Raw genomic sequence first — 19,194 nt, 5'->3', positions numbered from 1 at the left:
AAAAAAAAAAAAAATTAAAAAAAAAAAGCAGCGGATGATGGAGACGTTTGGAGCGGGGCGCATCTCAGTGACATGACGGCAGCGCAGGGGTCTTTCTCCTGGAGCTGTGCGCGCCTTTCTCTTCTCATTGCCCCCCCTGGAGGCGTTTTCACGTGATCGATTTTTACATTATTTTAATCCAGTGGACTGGCGTGTTATTGGAAGGAGGAGTGATGGATCTGGATGTGCAAGACTGGGCATTGATCAATGGGAAAAGGGAGGTCGGGGTCGTTTCCCGGAGGATTCCCTGTGACGCGCTCAGACGCACGCGCGCTGCCGTCTGTGGACACAGTCGTCTGCGCAAGTGTTCGAGTGCGTGTGGCGCGCGCACGAGTGGAGTTCGTGCCCGAATGCTGATTTGCTGAGAAGTTCATTTCATTGACATCACTCTGTAACAGCTGCATTGACCCGAGCGCTCCGGCAGTGCGCGCGTAAAATACCCGGCGGTGTCCGCGAGGCTCATCAGCAGTCTGGCCGTCTGGGCTGAAAATAAAGAAATAAATAAAATCAATTGATAGAGAAAAGTTGTCTCCAAAAGGGGCGTCGCTGTGTCGCTGCTCACAGTTTGCAGCAACTCGCGGATTAAAGTGTGAAACGACGCACGCAACAGAGCGCGAGGGAAGCGAGCGAGCGGAGGTGAGCGCGCACTCGAGCAGCAAGAAGCGGTTTTTTTTCTGCTCCTGGAACGCGCACAGAGAGCCTGAGCTGCTGGAGAAGCCGCAGCAGTCAGAGGAGCGCAGGAGAGAGGAAGGACGCTCAAGAACGCACGAACATAAAGTTGTCCTGCTGCCTGCAGACGCTCCGGTTTGATGAAACTTTTGGATCATAACGGGAAACGGGAGAAATATTCCTCCATGGATTTCGGTGAGGCACCGGCGCTTTAGTGCAGAGAAGCCCAAAAAAAGAGAGATCCAATCATGATTTGGGTCGCGTTTTTACCATTTTTCATTCCGTGCGCGGTGGGGAACAGAACCGCGGAGCTGGTGCCGTTTTTCCACGGCCACGTCTTTGAGAACTCGGCTCCGGGCTCCCGGGTCAACGGGCTGAGCGTCCCGTTGAAGCGGCTCAACTCGCAGCGGCTGTGCGGTCCCGGGGAGCCCGGATCGTCCGCGGCGCACTTCAAACTCCTGGGAGAAGGCAGCGACAATTTCCGCGTCTTCGCCCACCACAAGCGGGGACATATTCTCCTGAAAACCTCCGGGGTTCTGGACCGGGAGGAGCGGGCTGAGTACGCGCTGGGTCTGGGTTTGTGCTGTGGCCAGTGCGCGGGACTCTCCCGTGAGCAAGAAGAGGAGCCTCCGCTCTCCTCTCAGGTGGCCTCCATAAAAGTGGATGTTCTGGACACTAACGACCACCAGCCCACTTTCCCAGATGTGAGCGTGAGGCTGAGCCTGGACGATGCCACCGCGCTCCGCACGGCCGTCTACTCGCTCACCGCGCGCGATGCCGACAGCGGCAAGAACGCCGAGCTCATCTACTTCGCTCTTCCCAGAAACGGGAGTTTCTACGCAGTGCCCAAGAGCGGAGACATCCTCCTGGTCGACTCCATCCTCGGTCTGGACGAGCCCATCAAGTTTCACGTGTTTGCCCGGGACCGCGGATGGCCGCCGCGCACGAGTCAGAGCATCGCGGTGGAAATATACCCGCGGCAGTGGCCCGTGGCGCCCTCTCTCACTCCACACGCACGGAAACCGGCGGCACGAAAGTCCCGCTCGGTGCTGGAGTCAGACAACCCGGTGTTCATTAACGTGTCCGAGGACGCGGGGATTGGATCGGTCGTCATGAACCTGAACCCGGTGCGGTTCCAGTCGGCCACGTTCGAGCTGATGGAGCCCGACGCGGAGAGCTCCCCGGTGAGCGTGAGCCGGGACACCGGGGATATAGTCATATCGCGGAGACTGGACCGGGAGACCGAGCCTCTGGTGGAGATCGCGGTGAAGGTGCAGGATAAAAGAGGTAAGAGAAGGAGCGCGTGTGTGTGACATCAGGAGGCAGAGGTTGAACTGTGTGTGCGTGTGTGTGTGTGTGTGAGAGAGAGACGAAGGTGTGCGCATTTCTTCTGTGCATTCAGTGTTGAAAGTTGCGGAACTGAACACCGTTTGGCTGAATTTCGCAGCAACACGTTCCCCTCCACTCCTCACACCTTTACTTTGATTCAAATTCCCACGTTTGAGTTTCAGAATTCAGTTGAACACGTTTCACTGGAGCATCTTCGTGCGTAAATACGCGCGGAGGTTGGAGAGGACATGGAGACTGCTGACCTGTGACGCGTAGCGGCATGAATGAAACTGAAGAACATTAGATACAAGCGCTCCTCTCCCTCCTAGTACGTTTCTAATGTTTGGTTTTAATGTTGCTGTAATGTGCTTTTCTTTCCTCTGACCTCGGGATCCTGGACCTGAGCCACATGTTTGGTGTTTTGAGTTTGAAGCTTCCCCATTCTCAGGGATGTCTTCATGTTACTTTAGGCTTGGTGGAAGGTCATGAGATGAGTTTGAGGTGTACTAAATCCACTCAGCTCTGATCAGTTGTGACTGTGTTGTCTTAAATTGTATAGTTTGATGGTAAATCCAAACAGCTGCAGTTTTGTACTCTGTTGTGAGTAACAAAGCACTGCAGTGTTTCATTTGTTGAGGATGTGATTCACACTGGCTCAGGTCAAATTTCCACAATTTAACCTGTTGAAAATTGTTGATCTTCATCTTGAAACCATCAGATCTGCCTGTTGTCAACTGATAATTTGAAAAAGCTTCAGATTAATATCAAAATCCTGTATTTCTTTACAGACTTTGTTGTGTGTTTGTTTGTAGATATTTCTTACAGGTAATTTGAAGCCTTATAATTATCATGTACTTAAATGTGGTTAAAAAGTAACTGGTAGCTGGAGTAGATTTTGAGAGGAGCACTGTTCGGGAGTCACGCCTGTGTTTGCTTGCCAGCAGCAGCCAGGTGGAATCCTGCTGAAAAAGGAAAGCCTCCCAGCGGGAGTCTGGCTGTGTCAAAGTGTTGTGTGTTTACAACAAGGTTAAACTAAATGACATCCGTGATGATGATTCATGTGCCGGGATTTAAATGAAGGCACTGCGAGTGCGTCTCACCGCGGCTGCCAGCAGGCACAGATGCTCAGGTGTCTGGGGGGGCGTAGGGTGGGGGCGTAGGGTGGGGGTGGTCCGCCCGGCACTCAACAGCCATCACACTAACAGGTTAATTATCAGCTGCAGAGAAAACACTAAGAGCATGAAGACTGGGAGTGAACACGCATGAATAACTGCACAGGTACGCAGGTGGGTGTAGTGCCGGGTTTTCTGGCCAGAGCAGGATCAGCTGTTCCGTTTGACTCTGCTTCTGCTTGTGTCTTTAGGCTTTACTGGAAAGACACTTGTTCCATTAAGACCAGTTAACAGCATTTGACTGGAGGAGCGACCCGATCGATGTGACCTATTGGTCTCGGTAATGTGAGCCATCCTGATGCAGAAAAGGAGCTGAGGCGGCTCCTGGCACACGGCTCTCATTTACACTCCCAGGAACTGCATGCAATGTTGCTTCTTTGTCACAGCAATTACCCTTCAAACTCATTAATATTGATACAGAGAAGAAACTCGGGTTTTCGCAGTGTTAAACACTGCTTTTTATCTTGCAGCGAAGCAGCATTTTCTCGGCGGGCGAACCAGTTTAGTTGATGTGGGTTTATTTTCCAGCCACCTTCAGTCGGGTATTTAGAGTTTTTCTTGGAAGCGAGTGAAACAAATTCCTGCTGAATACTTGGAATATGTTGGTGCATGATGTTTCTCGTGCTTTTGTCTGAACTCCAGAGGTGAGAGAATTTTTATTGCTCCTGGTTTTTTAAGTCTGTGTACACACTTCTTTATTTCTTTAAATTAAGCTCCATTCAACCACCGTTTTTAAGTGAAAATGCAAAACTTTAGAGGCTTTTCAGGGTGATACATGACAATGGTGCTCGGAGCCACTTTTGAAAATTGGGGGAAGTTTTCTGAACTGCTGCTGCTGCTGCACACGACCTGATCATTGTCGACAGTTCTTGTGCACGTGCTCAGTCGATAGACTTGAATTTTGAAATGTCCACAGTGAAAAGATGATGTCCGTGACTCACCTGTTCAATGGAAACAAGCTAAATTCATCTCGTCTAATCAATACGTCTTTGCTTTGCTCACACAGTCGTACCAGAACACATTAAGTCGCCGCTGCGTCTCCGCAGCAGCTGTTGAGTTTCCAGTTCAGGACTTCTTCCTGGATTTCAGCTCCCATCAGTGCAGTGCAGCACCGGCAGGAGTGCAGCTTTACAGATTCATTAACCTTCATCTGCTACCTCGTCAGCTGTTGAGTCCAATTAAATCTTTCTGAAATATTTTTGAATTTTAAGGAAATTAAGAACTTCTGATAATCCTGCCATGTGCCACAATTTCCGAGGATTGAATGCGTAGTTAAAAAGAAAGGCTCCTGACATCTATGGAATGAATGAATGAATGAATGAATGAATGAATGCTTTATTTCAGGCCACATTTCAACACAGAAAATAGAAACACCTACAATATTTTTGACTTCAGGTGACTAAGAGAAGGAAAAGGCTGAAGCCAGCTAGAACAAGGATCTGAGGCTGTTTTGACCAAACTAGATGTTTTCACAATTTTCCACCAAATAAAACGATTCTGGAATCACAAAACATGCAAACGATGTGAAATAAAGAAATAGAAATTATACAAACAGAAGCTGAGGTAATATTCATGAAGTGTCACACCTTCAGTACAGATTTATTCTGCTACATTTTGATTGTTTGGCCATTTCTTGTTATGTTTGATTGATGGATTTTCCACTGTTAACCATATCACACATTTATTTAGTTTATTTTAACACCTTTAGTTATTTAGCAGTTCATAGTCATGTTGAGTTTACTAATGGTCGAGTAGTTTCAGAAATGCTAGTGATTATTTCCTTTTTTTCTTTTTCTCCACTCTTTCTTTTCCTTGTTTTTTTTAAATATAATTTTTTGTTTCCTTGTCCAGTACTATGAATTTTAATCATTTATTTATTTTTTTAGCAAATGTCTCTTCTGAACCCAGTATTATATTCTACATTTTTAAACACACAATGTTCTCAAACTTTTAACAGACTTGATCATATGAATAATTCATTTGTAGAATCAAAAGATTATTTATTGATCTAATAGCTCTTTTCAGCAGTTTGATTATTGGATCTATATTAGTTTTATGCACATTTCCCCAAATCTCAGCACATTAGGACATATATGGTAAAAATAGAACACACAAGTTTTTTCCATTTCGCTCTCTCCTCATTCACTCTTCATTGGGGATGAAGGTTATTTTCTGTACAGAACAGAGTCGTTGTGATTTCTTATTAAATTTCCAGAAAGCTTGTTTAAATTTTTCGCTGAAGAACGACGGACTGGAGACTTTGGAGAGTTTCCAGGATCGGGACAACACTCTGAAAAAGTCGGACCATCTGTTGAACGCTTCCACCGGAGAGACGTCGGCCGACTCCTCAAGTGTTGCTGATAAATCTTGAATCCAGTCTGTCGCGGCTCGACTCTCACTCCGGCGTGGCGAGTTCATTACGTGCTCATTTCAAGTCCGTGTGACCGAGAAGAAACCTTTGAGATCTGTCCTCATCCTCCCAGGACGTCACCAGCTCAGCTGGCAGAAACCATCAGCACCGAGCGTTCTGTTTTTTATCAAATGTACGGTTTTCCCAACATTTAATTGCAGTTGTACGACTTTATGCTCTTTGTTTTTCATATTTCACTTGAGATGTAATACTTGAGTAGACATCAGTGTCATCTGTAAAAAGAATTTTTAAATCCCTCGTTCCTAGATTTATCATTTAGAACTTCATATTTGTGACACATTAATCTGAGAAATATAGGAACAGATAATGACAAATTATGACGGATTGTTTTGTAACCCTGTCTAATAATGCAAACATAACTATTGCAATGCTTCTCTCCGATCCAGCTGACGTACAGTAGCTCTTTCTTTTTTTTGCGTTTTACAGTTCACATACGCTCATGTGAATGTTTAACTAACAATAGGACGTCATGTGGAGCACATTGCTTCCATTCTTGACCTGGTAAGTCCAGAAAGAGAAACTTTCACCAACTCAGAATCGAGGTCGAGCACTATTAAAAGTGTCTTGCATATAGGACACACATCTAGGGATGAGCGAAAGGACAGGTGCCTGATGGTCTCGTTAGTTACTACCAATTTTCAACGTCCGTTTTCACGACCGAGTAACCTGAAATTGGGGATTTCCCTCTGTGAGAATAGAAAAGTTTAGGGAAGGTAATTAACATCCGTGCATCTTAAGGAGAAGTCGTTCTTCCATCCTATAATGAAGTCAACTTTCGTTTAAAGTGCTGCACAGCATTAGCCTCGCTCACACGGTTTGCTTCCCCTTACAGGACACAGAACACATGTCACATTGCGTTGGTTGCAATCCTTTTCTAATCTTAAGTATCTTTAAATGTATTAGATTTGTTCATTCTCCATATCGGGACAGCCTGTCTTTGTCCACAGAGCGTTGATGCACCTCCCAATTATTCAGCTTCTTCAGCGCTCGCTGAAAAAGTGCTCGGCGCTGTTTGACCTTGCAGGAGTTTCTTCAGCTCCGCGTTCAGCCGGACTCACGGAGGAGCTCATCTCGAATGGTCGAGGTTTCAGCCTGAGGACTTGCTGTGTTTCATGTAGTGAACCGACGCAGAATACCTGAGATGACGCGTGTTGTGAGCTCCTCTCGGCCCGGGTGATAAAGCCATCTTGAAATGGGATTGTGGTAAATATTCAGCGGGATCACCACGATAAGCTCTGGGCTTACTTGACTTGATGGCACGGCAGCGGCACACAACGCAAAAGCCTGTCAGCGTCTCTCCGGGCTCGTCGACAGGAAACGCCGCTCTCCGCTGTGAGCCGCTCTCTGACTGACGGCGAGGGACTCAAAGGAGTCGGGAAATACACAAGTGGATTTGACGGGGAGCTCAGAGGAGTGACGATGGCCTCCGCTGTGGTTTGGTGTTATTGTCTCAAACCGAAACAACAAAAGGCTCATTAAAGCCCAGTCCGGTTTGGATGTTTGAGAAGTGACGCTGAGCAGACTGAGCCGGTCATTTGGATCTATTGGTGTCCAGTTCAGCGCAGTCCGCCAGCGGCGGCAGATGCTGCTCCATGAAGATGTTTCAGGCCCCGTTTACGAGTTTTGAAATGAATACACGTTGTGTTTGCGTGTCCATTTCAGGGAAACTGTCACGTTTACAGGACAACGTTTTGAAAACAACATGATCACTGTCCTGATCGTGACGTCCAGCTCTGTTCTCCTTCACCCACATTAAATCAGCGTGGACGGACGTTCAGAGTTGGGCTGAACAGCTTTAGTTTCTCTTCATTCTGCTCCATCCAGATTATTCTGGATTGTCAGGATAATGCTGGAGGATTATCAAAACGTAACACGGCCTTATGTATAGCTCCAGTAGATGTAAATAAAGCGGGCGTGTGAGGTAAAAATGCGGTTCGTTTCTCTGGGCTGGAGGTTCCAGTGTGCCTCTTCCATCCAGGCAGATGATGAGAATGAATGGTACTTTAGTAAAAAACAGCTCAGCATTTTTGGAGATTAGAGGCACATGTTGTTCCTACGTGGCCAGATCCTCAACCCGGCGTTTGAATGTGCTGCTATTTGGACGTGATGTGCTCTGAAGGGTTGCAAAGTTTTAGGAGAGGGATCAGAGCAAATGTTTGCTGAATGGATGTTTTTTTTTCTCTCTCTTTTTTTTCAAAAAGCCTAAAAGCCTGGCCGTCTCTGAGTGTGACTGCAGGGGATGAAAATGAGAGGGATGTCGGGGAAATACGTTTATGTGACCTGTTTCACGGCTTCACGCCAGAAGAGCCAGCGAGTTTTCATTTCCGGGCTTTGCGGCGGGGCGGCGGGGGGACGAGCCCCGCTCAGCGCGCCCGGCCCGGGCTCCGGTGGCGGGGCGTCCGTTCGGTTGGCTCGCTTCAAGTCTTTTAATCCGTTTGGAGTGGAGAGTCCTGCCGGAGCGCCGACCTCCCTCCATCTGCTCGCATTATCCCTGTAATCCCATCTCATTCTCTGTGTCTGTCTCTCCGTCACACTTTCCCTCAACCCCCCTTCTCTCTTTCTCTTGCTCTCTTTCTTTCGCCTTCTTATTCTCACTCTCACTCGAGGGATTTAGTCTGAGCGGAGGCAGTGTTTCAGGCTGCGAGAGGGAAAGCTTCTGACATGATTCTTCGAGGGATGGGCGTGTGTGTGTGTGTGTGTGTGTGAGAGAGAGAGAGCGAGAGAGAGAGGCGGAAAGCGTTATGTGTCAGGATGTAAGATAACTTCTTGTCTGAGATTGTGGTGGGCTCCACAAGTGCCGCCGCCGGCGGAGCTTCAGCAGTGTCGGAGTTAACCGAGTGTGATTCTGGTTGTGTGAGTCACACTGTGAGGAAAGAGGAGGAAGCTGATCACACACTGCCGATTCACTTTGGTTTTGAGCAGAAACTGATAATCTGAGAGGCACAGAGTGATTAACACCGTCACCTGGCCGAAAGAAGACACACACCGGTGAGCTTCTGGTGTGTGTGTGTGTGTTGACCTGTTGAAAACTCCCTCTCCTTTTAACCCATACGACTGATAGAAGCACCAAATCTGGACACGATCACGAGCTTTATTGAAGCACAACTCCTTAAAACCTAAAAGGTAATTTTGTCTGCATGTGCAGAGATGATGAGTTTCTCTGCAAACTCTGTCCGGATTTATCATTTGAATGACTTTTCCATTCCCTTTTACTCAACTAAGACACGTTGATTCAGAGTTCAGAGAAATTGTAAGCTCTATCTGAGCTCTCAGCAAGTGAAAATGCTGGTGAAAACAATAATCCCAGCAGTGCTTTTAAGCCAGCGCAAAGCGTTGTTGTTCATGAAAGTTGTGTTGCATAATCCACATGAATAGACACAGTAACAACTTACATTCATACACATGCACATGTAGGGCTGGGATTGGAGAATACTGACCTCTTTGTGCATTTCCCACCAACAGCTTTATAGGAGCAGAGATTTTGTTGACTTTTGACTTGTTTTAAGCCAAAGATCCACGCGTGTACCTGCTTCAGTGGCCAAAAACGGTTTCTCCTCCTGGGTGGAACCTCTGGTCGACAAAGCCATAACACGAGGACAGCTTGGTGTGTGTTCCACTGACTTTGTTTTCTGATCCTCCTCAGTGAACAGCGGTGTTATCTTCTCCAGCGGTCTGAGCTGTAGTAGCTTGTCTGTTGGATCTCATCACACCACAGAAGCCTGAGCCGCCGCTGACCCTGCCGTCGGTTCACTGCCTCGGATCACTTTTAAAAGAGACTGACCACTGTGGACAAAACCGCCCAACATGGGCTGCAGTCCTGGAGACACTGTGGATGTAGTTCCCGTGAAGCTGAAATCCTGACGCTCGCACATTCACTAGCAGGTGTCCTGATAAAGAAACAACCGGCGTTATGACTGATAATTCTACACCCTTGGTTCTAACAGGCTCTGCTTCACGCCGTCACTGGCTACTGGAGATGGAAACAGACAAAGACAAGGTTCACAAAGGTTTTGCATTTCTTCTTGCTGGATCTGTCAGGATGTCCCTGTCACAGCTTCGCCTGGCTTGATTTACATGTTCCATGCATCATGTTCCCTTAAGAGGAAGAGGAAGGTGGGATGCAGGCAGCGAGGAGCGAAGACTCAGTTTCCGCCCAAAGCTGGAAGACTGAAGTTCTCAACCATTCTTACAACGCTGTGAAAGTCCAGAATCCTCCTGCTGCTGAACATGTCTTCGCTCAGGCGTCTTCGGACCGGGCCGTCTTCCTCCTGCACACATGCTTTCCATTTCAAACCAAATTATCCTGCTCCTCGCTTTTTTATTTCCTGATTCCAGCTTGATATCCCCAGCCCCTCATTTTCACAAGTCGTTTAATACCGTGCCAACCACTATAAGAGCACAAAGTGAGTGCCCCATTAATTTTCCCCAAAGGTTCCTCCTCCCTCTCTGAAACAGCTCGTATGAGACTGTTCTTTGACTTCACCGACTCCTGTTGGCACTGTGATTAATGAAATGATTAATCTGGTTAATTAGTTAAATGATTCATTTGGTTAGTGGCACAGCAGTTCTTTTTTCTGTCTTCAGAGCTTCCTCTGTGAAGAAAGACACAACTTTCCCTGCCACCCATTCTTCACTCGCCATATTTCACTGTCTCCTCCCGTCTCGGTGAAGCCGGAACCATCTTCCACGCTTTAACTGGCCGGCTAACGCCGCATGAAGGGATGGATGTAGGACTCTGGGCTTATGATGACAGTGCACTCCTCGCTTCTTGCAGAGGAAGCAGCAGATTTCAGGACAGGAGACACAAGTTGTGACGGAGCTTCATACTTCACTACAAACCGATCTGTGTGTCGGGCTGGGTTTAGATCGGCTCTTCTCAGATGGTCTTCCTTTCTTGAGGGAAATTCCTTTTTTTTCTGTATTGATAAACTCTATTTCTAAGATGTGGAAGTGCAGCCACTTTGAGACGCTGCAGGGAGCTGATGGGGGTCGAATTACTGTCATTTGTTTTAGCAAACATTTTTTTTTATACAGATTTAAAAGAAAATATGAAACGTACCTAATGCCATGCATCCAGTTTTTCAAACCAAGAAGAAGCCGAGTTTGTTCCAAATGGCTGTGTGTGCCAGAGTGTTCCCAGCTCCAGGTATCTGCACGCGTTACACTGAATTTACACATCGTCAGCCGCTGACGGGAAGCGTGTTCGGAAATCCATTTCAAGCTGCCAGTGCGCATCTCGGCACCGACATCAGTGGAGAGAAAGGTTCACTTTCTCCCGCTTTTGTCTCTTCAAAAACTCTGACTAAAAAAACTCTAAAGACGTCTCATACTTTCAGATGTGAAAGAGAACACTTTGTACCATTGCCACAGGAACGATCGTCTCGTGAATTCGCTATCGGGCAATTCAGCTTAAAGGAGAATTATTCTGCTCTCAGAAAAGTATCCGGGAAAACAATTGTGGCTTTAATGTCTGCTTAAAGCTTTTAAATCTACATTCTGAGTTGATAAGTTACCAAAAAAATGTGTTAAAACACCAAAACGGTTCTGAATGAACAAAGAACATCAATAAGTTTGGGTTTTTGATGGCCTTTCGCTCTCAGACTGCAAACATCCAAAATGATAGAACCCACTGTCCGAAAATGATGAATGAAAGAGAGCTGTAATGTATGCACACGGAAACTTAAAGTAATTTGTGGGGCGGTGCTGCTGATGATCTATGAGTCTGTTAGCAAAGCTGACAACGTTAACTAAAGCGATTACGGCAGAGGAAGGTGCAGCGTCTCTTCTTCAGACAGAGAGGAAAAAAAAACTGGAGAGCTGTTCAGACGCCGGTCTGCGTCAGTCAGAGGCTTCTCCCTCACGGCGTGGAAAGGTTTGCTCGTCTTCGATACGTTTTATCAGCGTAATTATTTATGAGTGTTGAAAATCCAACTTGTAAGAATGTGTCTTAACAAAGTGATTTATAGTTCAACTAATTAAAAGGAATAGTATTTATATCAAAAGTAGCAATAATATTTCAGATAGTATTTTAAAATCCCATCCATTTATTTTTTTTCCAAATGACTATAAACAGAATATCAGTTACTAAAGGAATCTGCTCATTTCGAATTTGGAATTGAACAACTCACTTTAATAAAAGAAATAATTAAAACGGCTCCACAATATTTTAATGGCGCTTTGTTGAATCAAGTTAAAAATAAATATGATGAAAACAAATCAAGCAGAGCTTTTTGGCATCAGTGGAGGAAAAGAAAGACTCCCTGAAATTAACAGTCGTAAGGATTTATTTACTGAACTCTTTCACAATTTATGGTGATTTTACAAAAACATTGACATTTTCCTTGAAGTAACGGTGGGAAGTGAGGCGCTAACTGCCAAAGAGCAGGAGAAAGTGGAAATGTGGATTTCTTTTAGAGTTTAATTGGTGTTGAAAAAATCCAGAGAAAAACAAAAAATGGGCAAAAATTGTCAACATCATTACTAAATTTAATATTTTCAGTTTGTTGCAAGACAGAGATTTTCTTTGAAAAGAAACAGAAGAAAAATGATTATGAGGAGCCACTTCAAGCCAACTTCTTATGTCAGATTTTCATTTTCTCAAGATTGGAAGTGTCTTTGTTTTCCTAGAAGTGGTTTATGGGTATGTGCGTGCGCGTGCGTGTGTGTGTGTGTGTGTCCGCAGGATTTTGTTTAATGAAGTGAAACAGCTGGCTTTAATCAAGGAAGCCGTCGGTTGATCTCGCGCAGATTTCCTCTTCCTCTCGTGACTAATCCGAGCTCACGAGCAGCTTCTCGGAGACAAACACGGCGACGCATCAAAACCACTTAAATCAACACCACTGAAGCTTCTCGGCGAAAAATGTCAAAGAAATGCTGGTGAAGTCCGCACTCGCTGTGCAAACTGCACACGTGTCCTGGAATTGTACATTATTGGTTACGTAAAAGGCCACACCCCCACCTGATTCTCCACATCTAGTCACACACACACCTGAAGAAACAGCTTTTTTCTTGAAACGTCATCTGAACAGGACTTCAATCACCCACATTAGCCCTACAGAAAGAATGTGGTGTTTCTTTCTCTGCATCACTGTCATATTCGCGGGCGCACACAGACTTCAGTTGGCCATGGAGGCCCGAGGTTTCATCGCCGCCTCGCGACCAGCTGGCTTCCTTCCCGTGTTTGCTCTCCTCACGGTGCCCAGCGACTCCTGTTTTGCTTTGTTTGTCATTGTTTTTGTGCCTTTTATGCTTGTAGTTTGTTAGAAACCATCAAATTTTAAAGAGTCTGCTCCGTGTCAGCGCTGCGGTTGCTTTGCTTCCAGAGGCATTTCCTATTGTTTTCCCTTTTTCTTCTGCTTCAGCGGAAAACGAGCCGCTCAGAGCCTCTGATGGGCGCTGCAGGGAGAGGCGCTCCGGCCGTTTGAGTTTACACAGCTCGCCTTCAGCTTGGTGACTCCAAATCTTTCACCAATGGTTTGCCAAATTCCAATCACTGTCAAATCCGTTGTGGAGTCTCTGGATTTTCCTGACGCGGATTTCTGGTTGGAAGTCTGATGGAGATCAACCGGTCTGCTGGCAGCACGTCTGCACTGGTTACACTCAATAACTCAGGTCTGGAGTTTGTTGAAAATTGAAATTCAATGTGGAACACAGGTTTTCATTGTGTGAAAGAAATATTATAGGATCAGGATATTATGGATATTATATATTATCAATAAATTATATTATAGTGATCAGCTATTGGGATCCGAAGGCAATAAAAAAACATTTTCCTTCACATGCCAGTGACATGTTACTTTAAAATATCTAATGTGTGTTAATATTTATCCTGTTACTGTGTTCATCGTTCCACTTATTGCATTAAGTATTCCCGATTCAATTCAACAGAAAATCTACTGGCTGCAGATGGATGGAGAGTTGGTTTTACTTTCTGTTTGGTTTGTATAATCAATCACTGCCGTTTTATTTTTGATTAAAAATCCTCATTTCAGTAACTAGCAGCAGTTTGACTCGTTTTACCCTTCAGTTTTGGCTTAACGGGCCTTACTTGTAGCTCTCAGCACCAGTTTTTTGCCTGTCATGACATTTTTTGCAGAGTAATTAGTTGGTATGTCTCAAGTGCTGTAAATCTGCCATTTACTGTTCCCGCTCCTTCGCTCCGGCTCGGCAGAACAGATACATGACACAAGTGATTTTCTTTTTTTAAAAATAGACTTTTCACTCCTTCCTCCATCTGTCATTGCCAGAAACTCGGAAAGCCTCGGCATCATTTGTTCTCCAAGAGCAGGAGCGTTTTTTCTGTTTTTGTGACACCGACCAGCTCGATTTGCTTCCAAATCCAGGAGCCCTGCAGACGCCAGCGGTCCATGCCAACATTCTCCTATCCTGGCCCGTTTGTCTCAGGCAGCTGTGGTAAAGTTAATGCGGTAATGATAATCTGCAATTTTAGAAAATGCACAAAGTAATGAGAGCCGCGGGGAGCCAAACACGTTTCATCACAAATATATGGAATTAGTTATCGGTTTGGGACCTCCAATAGCTGCTTCATATTGGAAATGGTCTGAGAGTCAACCCCGGCTTGTGATCCATCACTGCTCTAAAAGCCTTTTCATTGTTTAATGTCAGGCACGTACTTTGCTTTTTCATCCCTCCAGAAATCCACCTCTGAAAATTACAGCTTTTTAATTTTAAGGAGCCTTTTTCCACGCGGTTAGGAGGAGGATCTTTTGATGTTTGAAAGGGAGGTTAGTCACCTAATGACAGAACACTGTAGGCAGTCGTGTACCCATCAGAAAAAAGAAAAAAAGTTCACTCCTAATCGACTCCTGGCATTTCTTCCCACTTGTCTCATGCCCCTTGTACAATTCAAAAGTGTTTTAATGATTCTTGGCAGATTTACATTCTTGAATTTAACGGGCTTCTAATGCACTGCAGTTAAAATGGGAATAACTGGTGTGTCTATCAAAAAGGAGCAGCAGCGCTGGTGTGACGCATGCAGCAGCAGATGGTGTGAAGGGATCAGGCAGAATGTACATTTAGGTAGAAAAATATGTCAATATGATGTTTGAAATTATTCCACTTAATCTCTGATTTTATATAAATCAGCCATAACATTATGACTGATCAAGATGGTGTCGGTCCTCCTATTGCTGCCAAAACACTTCCATCCAGAGTCAGCCACACTTACAAAGATTTATGTGGATTTCAAGGCATAAAATCTCCCAGAAGAGCTTTAAACCTGCTCTTATCAGCATTTCTTTGCCTTTTTTTTTCGAAGGATGCCGACCATTGCACACCAAGAACATCGAACACAGCAGAGTTTATAAGATGCTCTGGTCCGGTTCAGTTTTGAGAACATGCTGACTAATATAGCCCACGTGGTACCAAGTACCTGGCAGTGGTTTTAATCGTTCCTGGTGGTTCATGTATTCGTTAGTCTGTTACCCACACTGCAATTTTGTAAGCATAACAGAAATTCACCCTGCAGGGTGATCGGTGACTATGTCCACTGCAGACTCATAAAGAGTGGCCAAAACAACACAAACACAACATATTTGGCACAACTAGGACCTCGCAGTGACGAATTCTGATGCCTGTTGAGTCCGACAGCCTGTTGAAGCCTCATCGTGTTGGTATCCACTGTCAAGATATGAGGTTGCAGTGCAGGCCCGTTTAAAGAACTTGGGTTCAGTTTGGAAGATATCTAATATTACACAGTCACATTACGTTTGCAGAATGTTTCAAGTGAAAACTTATCACTTAAAGTCATCCAGAAAACACAGTGACCATAATAAGCTTCGTGAAGCCTCAAACCTGGACCAGCATGAAGCGCCGAAGATGTTTAAAAGGACCAAAATCCAGTTACCGCTGCCTTCATAGATTACAGACGAAAATGGGATTAATTCCAAGTTGTGGAAATAACATGAGTTCCATGTCTCGGCACTGTGTGGAGAGATAAATGTGAATGTGGCGTTCGTGCCACCGTCAAATGAGCTGCCTTCTATTCCTAAATGCCAAACAGTTGTTTTAAAATGTTAATAAGATGTAGATTACTGCTTGCCTTAATTACAACTGTTAGCTTGATAAGCATAAACACATCATTCCCACTTCCAATCATGTGATTACTTTTTCATTAGCTAGCTTTGTCACGCGCCTTCAGTTCATATTTGATTCTCAAAATTCCAAAAAGTAAACGCCCAAAACTGAAACTGATGTATCATCATACAACACTGGTGGTCTGCTCCTCATACATCCTTATACGGTGCATTAGAGGCAAATCATTGCCAGGAAAATGTGAATAAGAACGGCCATCGTGCTGGATCCCAATCTTGCATTTGTCCATTTGCATCATTTGCATAAAAAAAGAAAAACCCTGAATAATTTATGGTCGTCAGCAGCAACAGTTTGTGCCAAGATCAACCTCAATTACTTAGCACTAAATTTGATTTTTAGCATCGTGCTTACCATTTTAATGGAAGTTTGACTGTTTTACAATTCCACCTCTGCTCCTTTTACACCGGGCCCGTTCCTGTAAGTTACGATCTGCCATTTCTGAATTTTAATGCCGCTATCATCAGCTGTGTTATCATTTCATAATCAGGGTGTTCCTGCAGAGCTCGGATTGCACCGTGTGATTCACAGCCATCATAATATTACTTCCATGACGTGATTGGAAATGTAAAGCAGGGGTGTGCCGTTCCCGTAAATATCAAATCCATATCGTCTCGGGCATCTCAGCGCCCATTTTCACTTTTATTTGCCCATTTGAACTCCTGCTACTGCCAATCCAATATTATTTACACTCCGCTTTTGTTCTGTTCGTCTGAAGTTGTCAGCGTTAATGATGGAGCTCCCCTCATTAACTGGAGCTGCTGATCTCTGTTCTCAGGCTCCGTTTGTACGACAAATGCACGGACTTTCCTACGGACACGCGGTGAAGATGAAATGCTGTTCTGGACAACTGCCAACTCTAAAAATACCAGGTCCCTCGAAAAAAGTGGTCTGGGCTTCACGACACTCTAGAGGCCGCCATGTTTGTTGTTGTTCTTCATGTACAGGAGAATGAATTCCTGTGGCCGTGGTGCACATGAGCAGCAGCACAGTCTCAGTTTCCACCTTCAGCAGCGAGACAAAGTGTTTCCAGAAAGTCTCGCTTTCACCTGTTTTCATTAACAAAAGTTCTCTTTTCACTTGATATTGTTAAGTTAGTACTTGTCCAACTTCCCAAGCAGCAGGTTGTTGTAGTTGAGCACAACTTAGTTGATAAATGCTGTAAAATAGGTGAGACGTAATCTTGGCTGGCTTTATTCCTTTGTTTACAGTCGGGGTACCTGTATAATACATCAGTGAGTTCACAAACTGGGACATTAATTTCAATACATCGAAGCCCGTCATGGTGTATGGATTAATGATGGCATACACCTAAAGAATGGGAGGAAATTCAGGGGTGAGTGGGGCAGAGCTGTATGGTCATCAACTCCTCTGATTGCTGTACTCCCATAATGCTCCCTGTAAGAGAACTCAGCTCTGAGACGGAATGAGCCGACATTAAATCCAGCAAAACCTGATTCCTATCAGGCCTAATATTGTTAGTTGCAAGATAAAGCCTTTTACAGAAAACCCAACAATCAAAAGGAAATTAAACGACTGCAAATGTCCCCATTAATTACGGTAGCATGTCCTTGTCAACGCGGTCGGTTGCTGTTATTGTCGTACTGTAGTGTTTTCATCATTCCGTATCTTACAGGCGCAGTGTCAGCAGTTCAATTCCCAGTGAATGGGCACTGTTTGCCAGTCCTGGCAATGGGAATAAGAAAATGAATCACGAGGGGGAACTAACAAAAACAACAGTTGGGATTAAAATTAATCATTGTGTTGGCTGAAAAAGCTCCTTTTTCAACATGTTCAGAGTGTATGATTGGAACTCTGCATGTTTATCCATAAACATTTCTGATATGTATGAAACATATGTGTAAGCTGGAGGCTGTTGGTTCTGCTAATAGCAGATGATGTCCTTCAACTCCTTCACACAAGTGCCTCTAACATGCTTGGCAACAGAAAAAGGTGTGTTGACCGCCTCAGGTGGGCTGGATGTGGTCGGAGTTCAAGTGTATCAGAGTCTGGACCGCCGGCGATGGGAGGAGAAATCAGCAGAAATGAAGTCCTTCAACCAAAACCTGTTGTGGCAAAGAAGAAGCTGTGCTGCTTCATTGGTCAGTCTGATGCCAAATTGTCTTGCTTTGGTCTTTTTGTTAGAGGAAGTTCTTGCATTTACATGGCAGTGTTTTGAAATGATGTAACTGGCACGCCAGGCCGTGAGTCAGCCCTGTGATTTGTTTTTGTAGTGAAACAACAGAGAACAATACACTATAAACATTGACACTAGCCCTGCATGGACACTTGTATGGACGGACGCCTGAGTTGGTATGACACTGGAGTTGATCAGCCTTAAAACTACCAGGTTCCAAGAGAATCTGGACTAATCATGACCCTCTGGATATGAACACTGTTCTTACTGTTCATCTACTGAACATGTGCACGAGAACTGTTCACTACCCTGTTGAGCCGCATTTTGTAATAATGGTGCATTTTGTAATAAATGCCAAAAATGTAATAATTTTGTTGTTTTATTTTGTAATAAATGGCCTTATTTTGTAATAAACTGCCCCAACGCATTTTGTAATAAATTTTGCCGCATTATGTAATAAATTATTACATTTTGAGAAGGTGCTGTTTCCCCCAAAAAGGTGAAATCCCATGTCCATAGAGCCAGTCTCTGTGTCCATGGATCGGGTCACCAGGCACCTTTCCGTCGGCTTCCACCCAATCCACATTGCACCTGGCCCCTGTGGTTCCCTCGGCGGGTGGTGCTTCTGCTGGAGGGTGGGCCCACGTCGCCCCTTCGGGCTGAGCCTGGCCGGGCCTTTGCCCACGGGGCCCGTTGCGAGGCCCAACCCCAGGTCTGGCTCCAGGGGGGGACCCTGGCTGCGCCATACCGGGCGACGTCTCGGTCCTTGATTTAAGGTTTCTCATTGGGGGTTTTAGAACTGCTCTTAGTCTGGCCCGTCACCCAGGACCAGTTTCCTATGGGAGACCCTACCAGGGGCATAAAGCCCCCGACAACACAGCTCCTGGGATCACGCGGGCACTCACACTCCCCCACCACTTTAAGGTCGCAGGTCAGGGTTCATAGTTTCGATAAAGGTAAAACAATATATTGAAAGGGAAACTGGGTTACAGAAGCATGCTTGGTTTATTAGGCTATATTCCAGAAAGTATTGCTACTGAGATGCACTTTTTTTTCCCACAACACGGCTGAAAGGCAGTGCTACGGCTGTCTCAAGCTTCCTGTAACCTCCCAAGTCACTCTTGTCTAAGTTTATTGTTTGATGAACAATAAAAAGAGGTAACATAATGCACCATGTTATTACATTTTGCAGAAAATAAAAAGTTGCAAGTGCATTTTGTAATAATCTTCTCAAAATGTAATAACTTATTACATAATGCGCCAATATTTATTACAAAATGTGTTGGGGCAGTTTATTACGAAATAAA

The 19,194-nt window shown here is 45.0% G+C and overlaps 1 protein-coding gene across 1 annotated transcript in view; it reads left to right on the top strand.

Moving 5' to 3' along the window:
• The first annotated feature begins 874 nt into the window (after positions 1 to 874).
• The window catches only part of LOC115389982 (neural-cadherin-like), a 317,885-nt gene continuing 299,565 nt past the window's right edge, over positions 875 to 19,194 (top strand). The window contains 1 exon segment of the mRNA XM_030093608.1: positions 875 to 1,995. Within this exon segment, the coding sequence (XP_029949468.1) occupies positions 957 to 1,995 (1,039 nt within the window). The 5' untranslated portion in view covers positions 875 to 956.

Source organism: Salarias fasciatus, chromosome 1 (genome assembly GCF_902148845.1).
Source record: "Salarias fasciatus chromosome 1, fSalaFa1.1, whole genome shotgun sequence".
Lineage (NCBI taxonomy): Eukaryota > Metazoa > Chordata > Actinopteri > Blenniiformes > Blenniidae > Salarias > Salarias fasciatus.
This window is presented reverse-complemented; position numbering and strand designations above follow the sequence as displayed.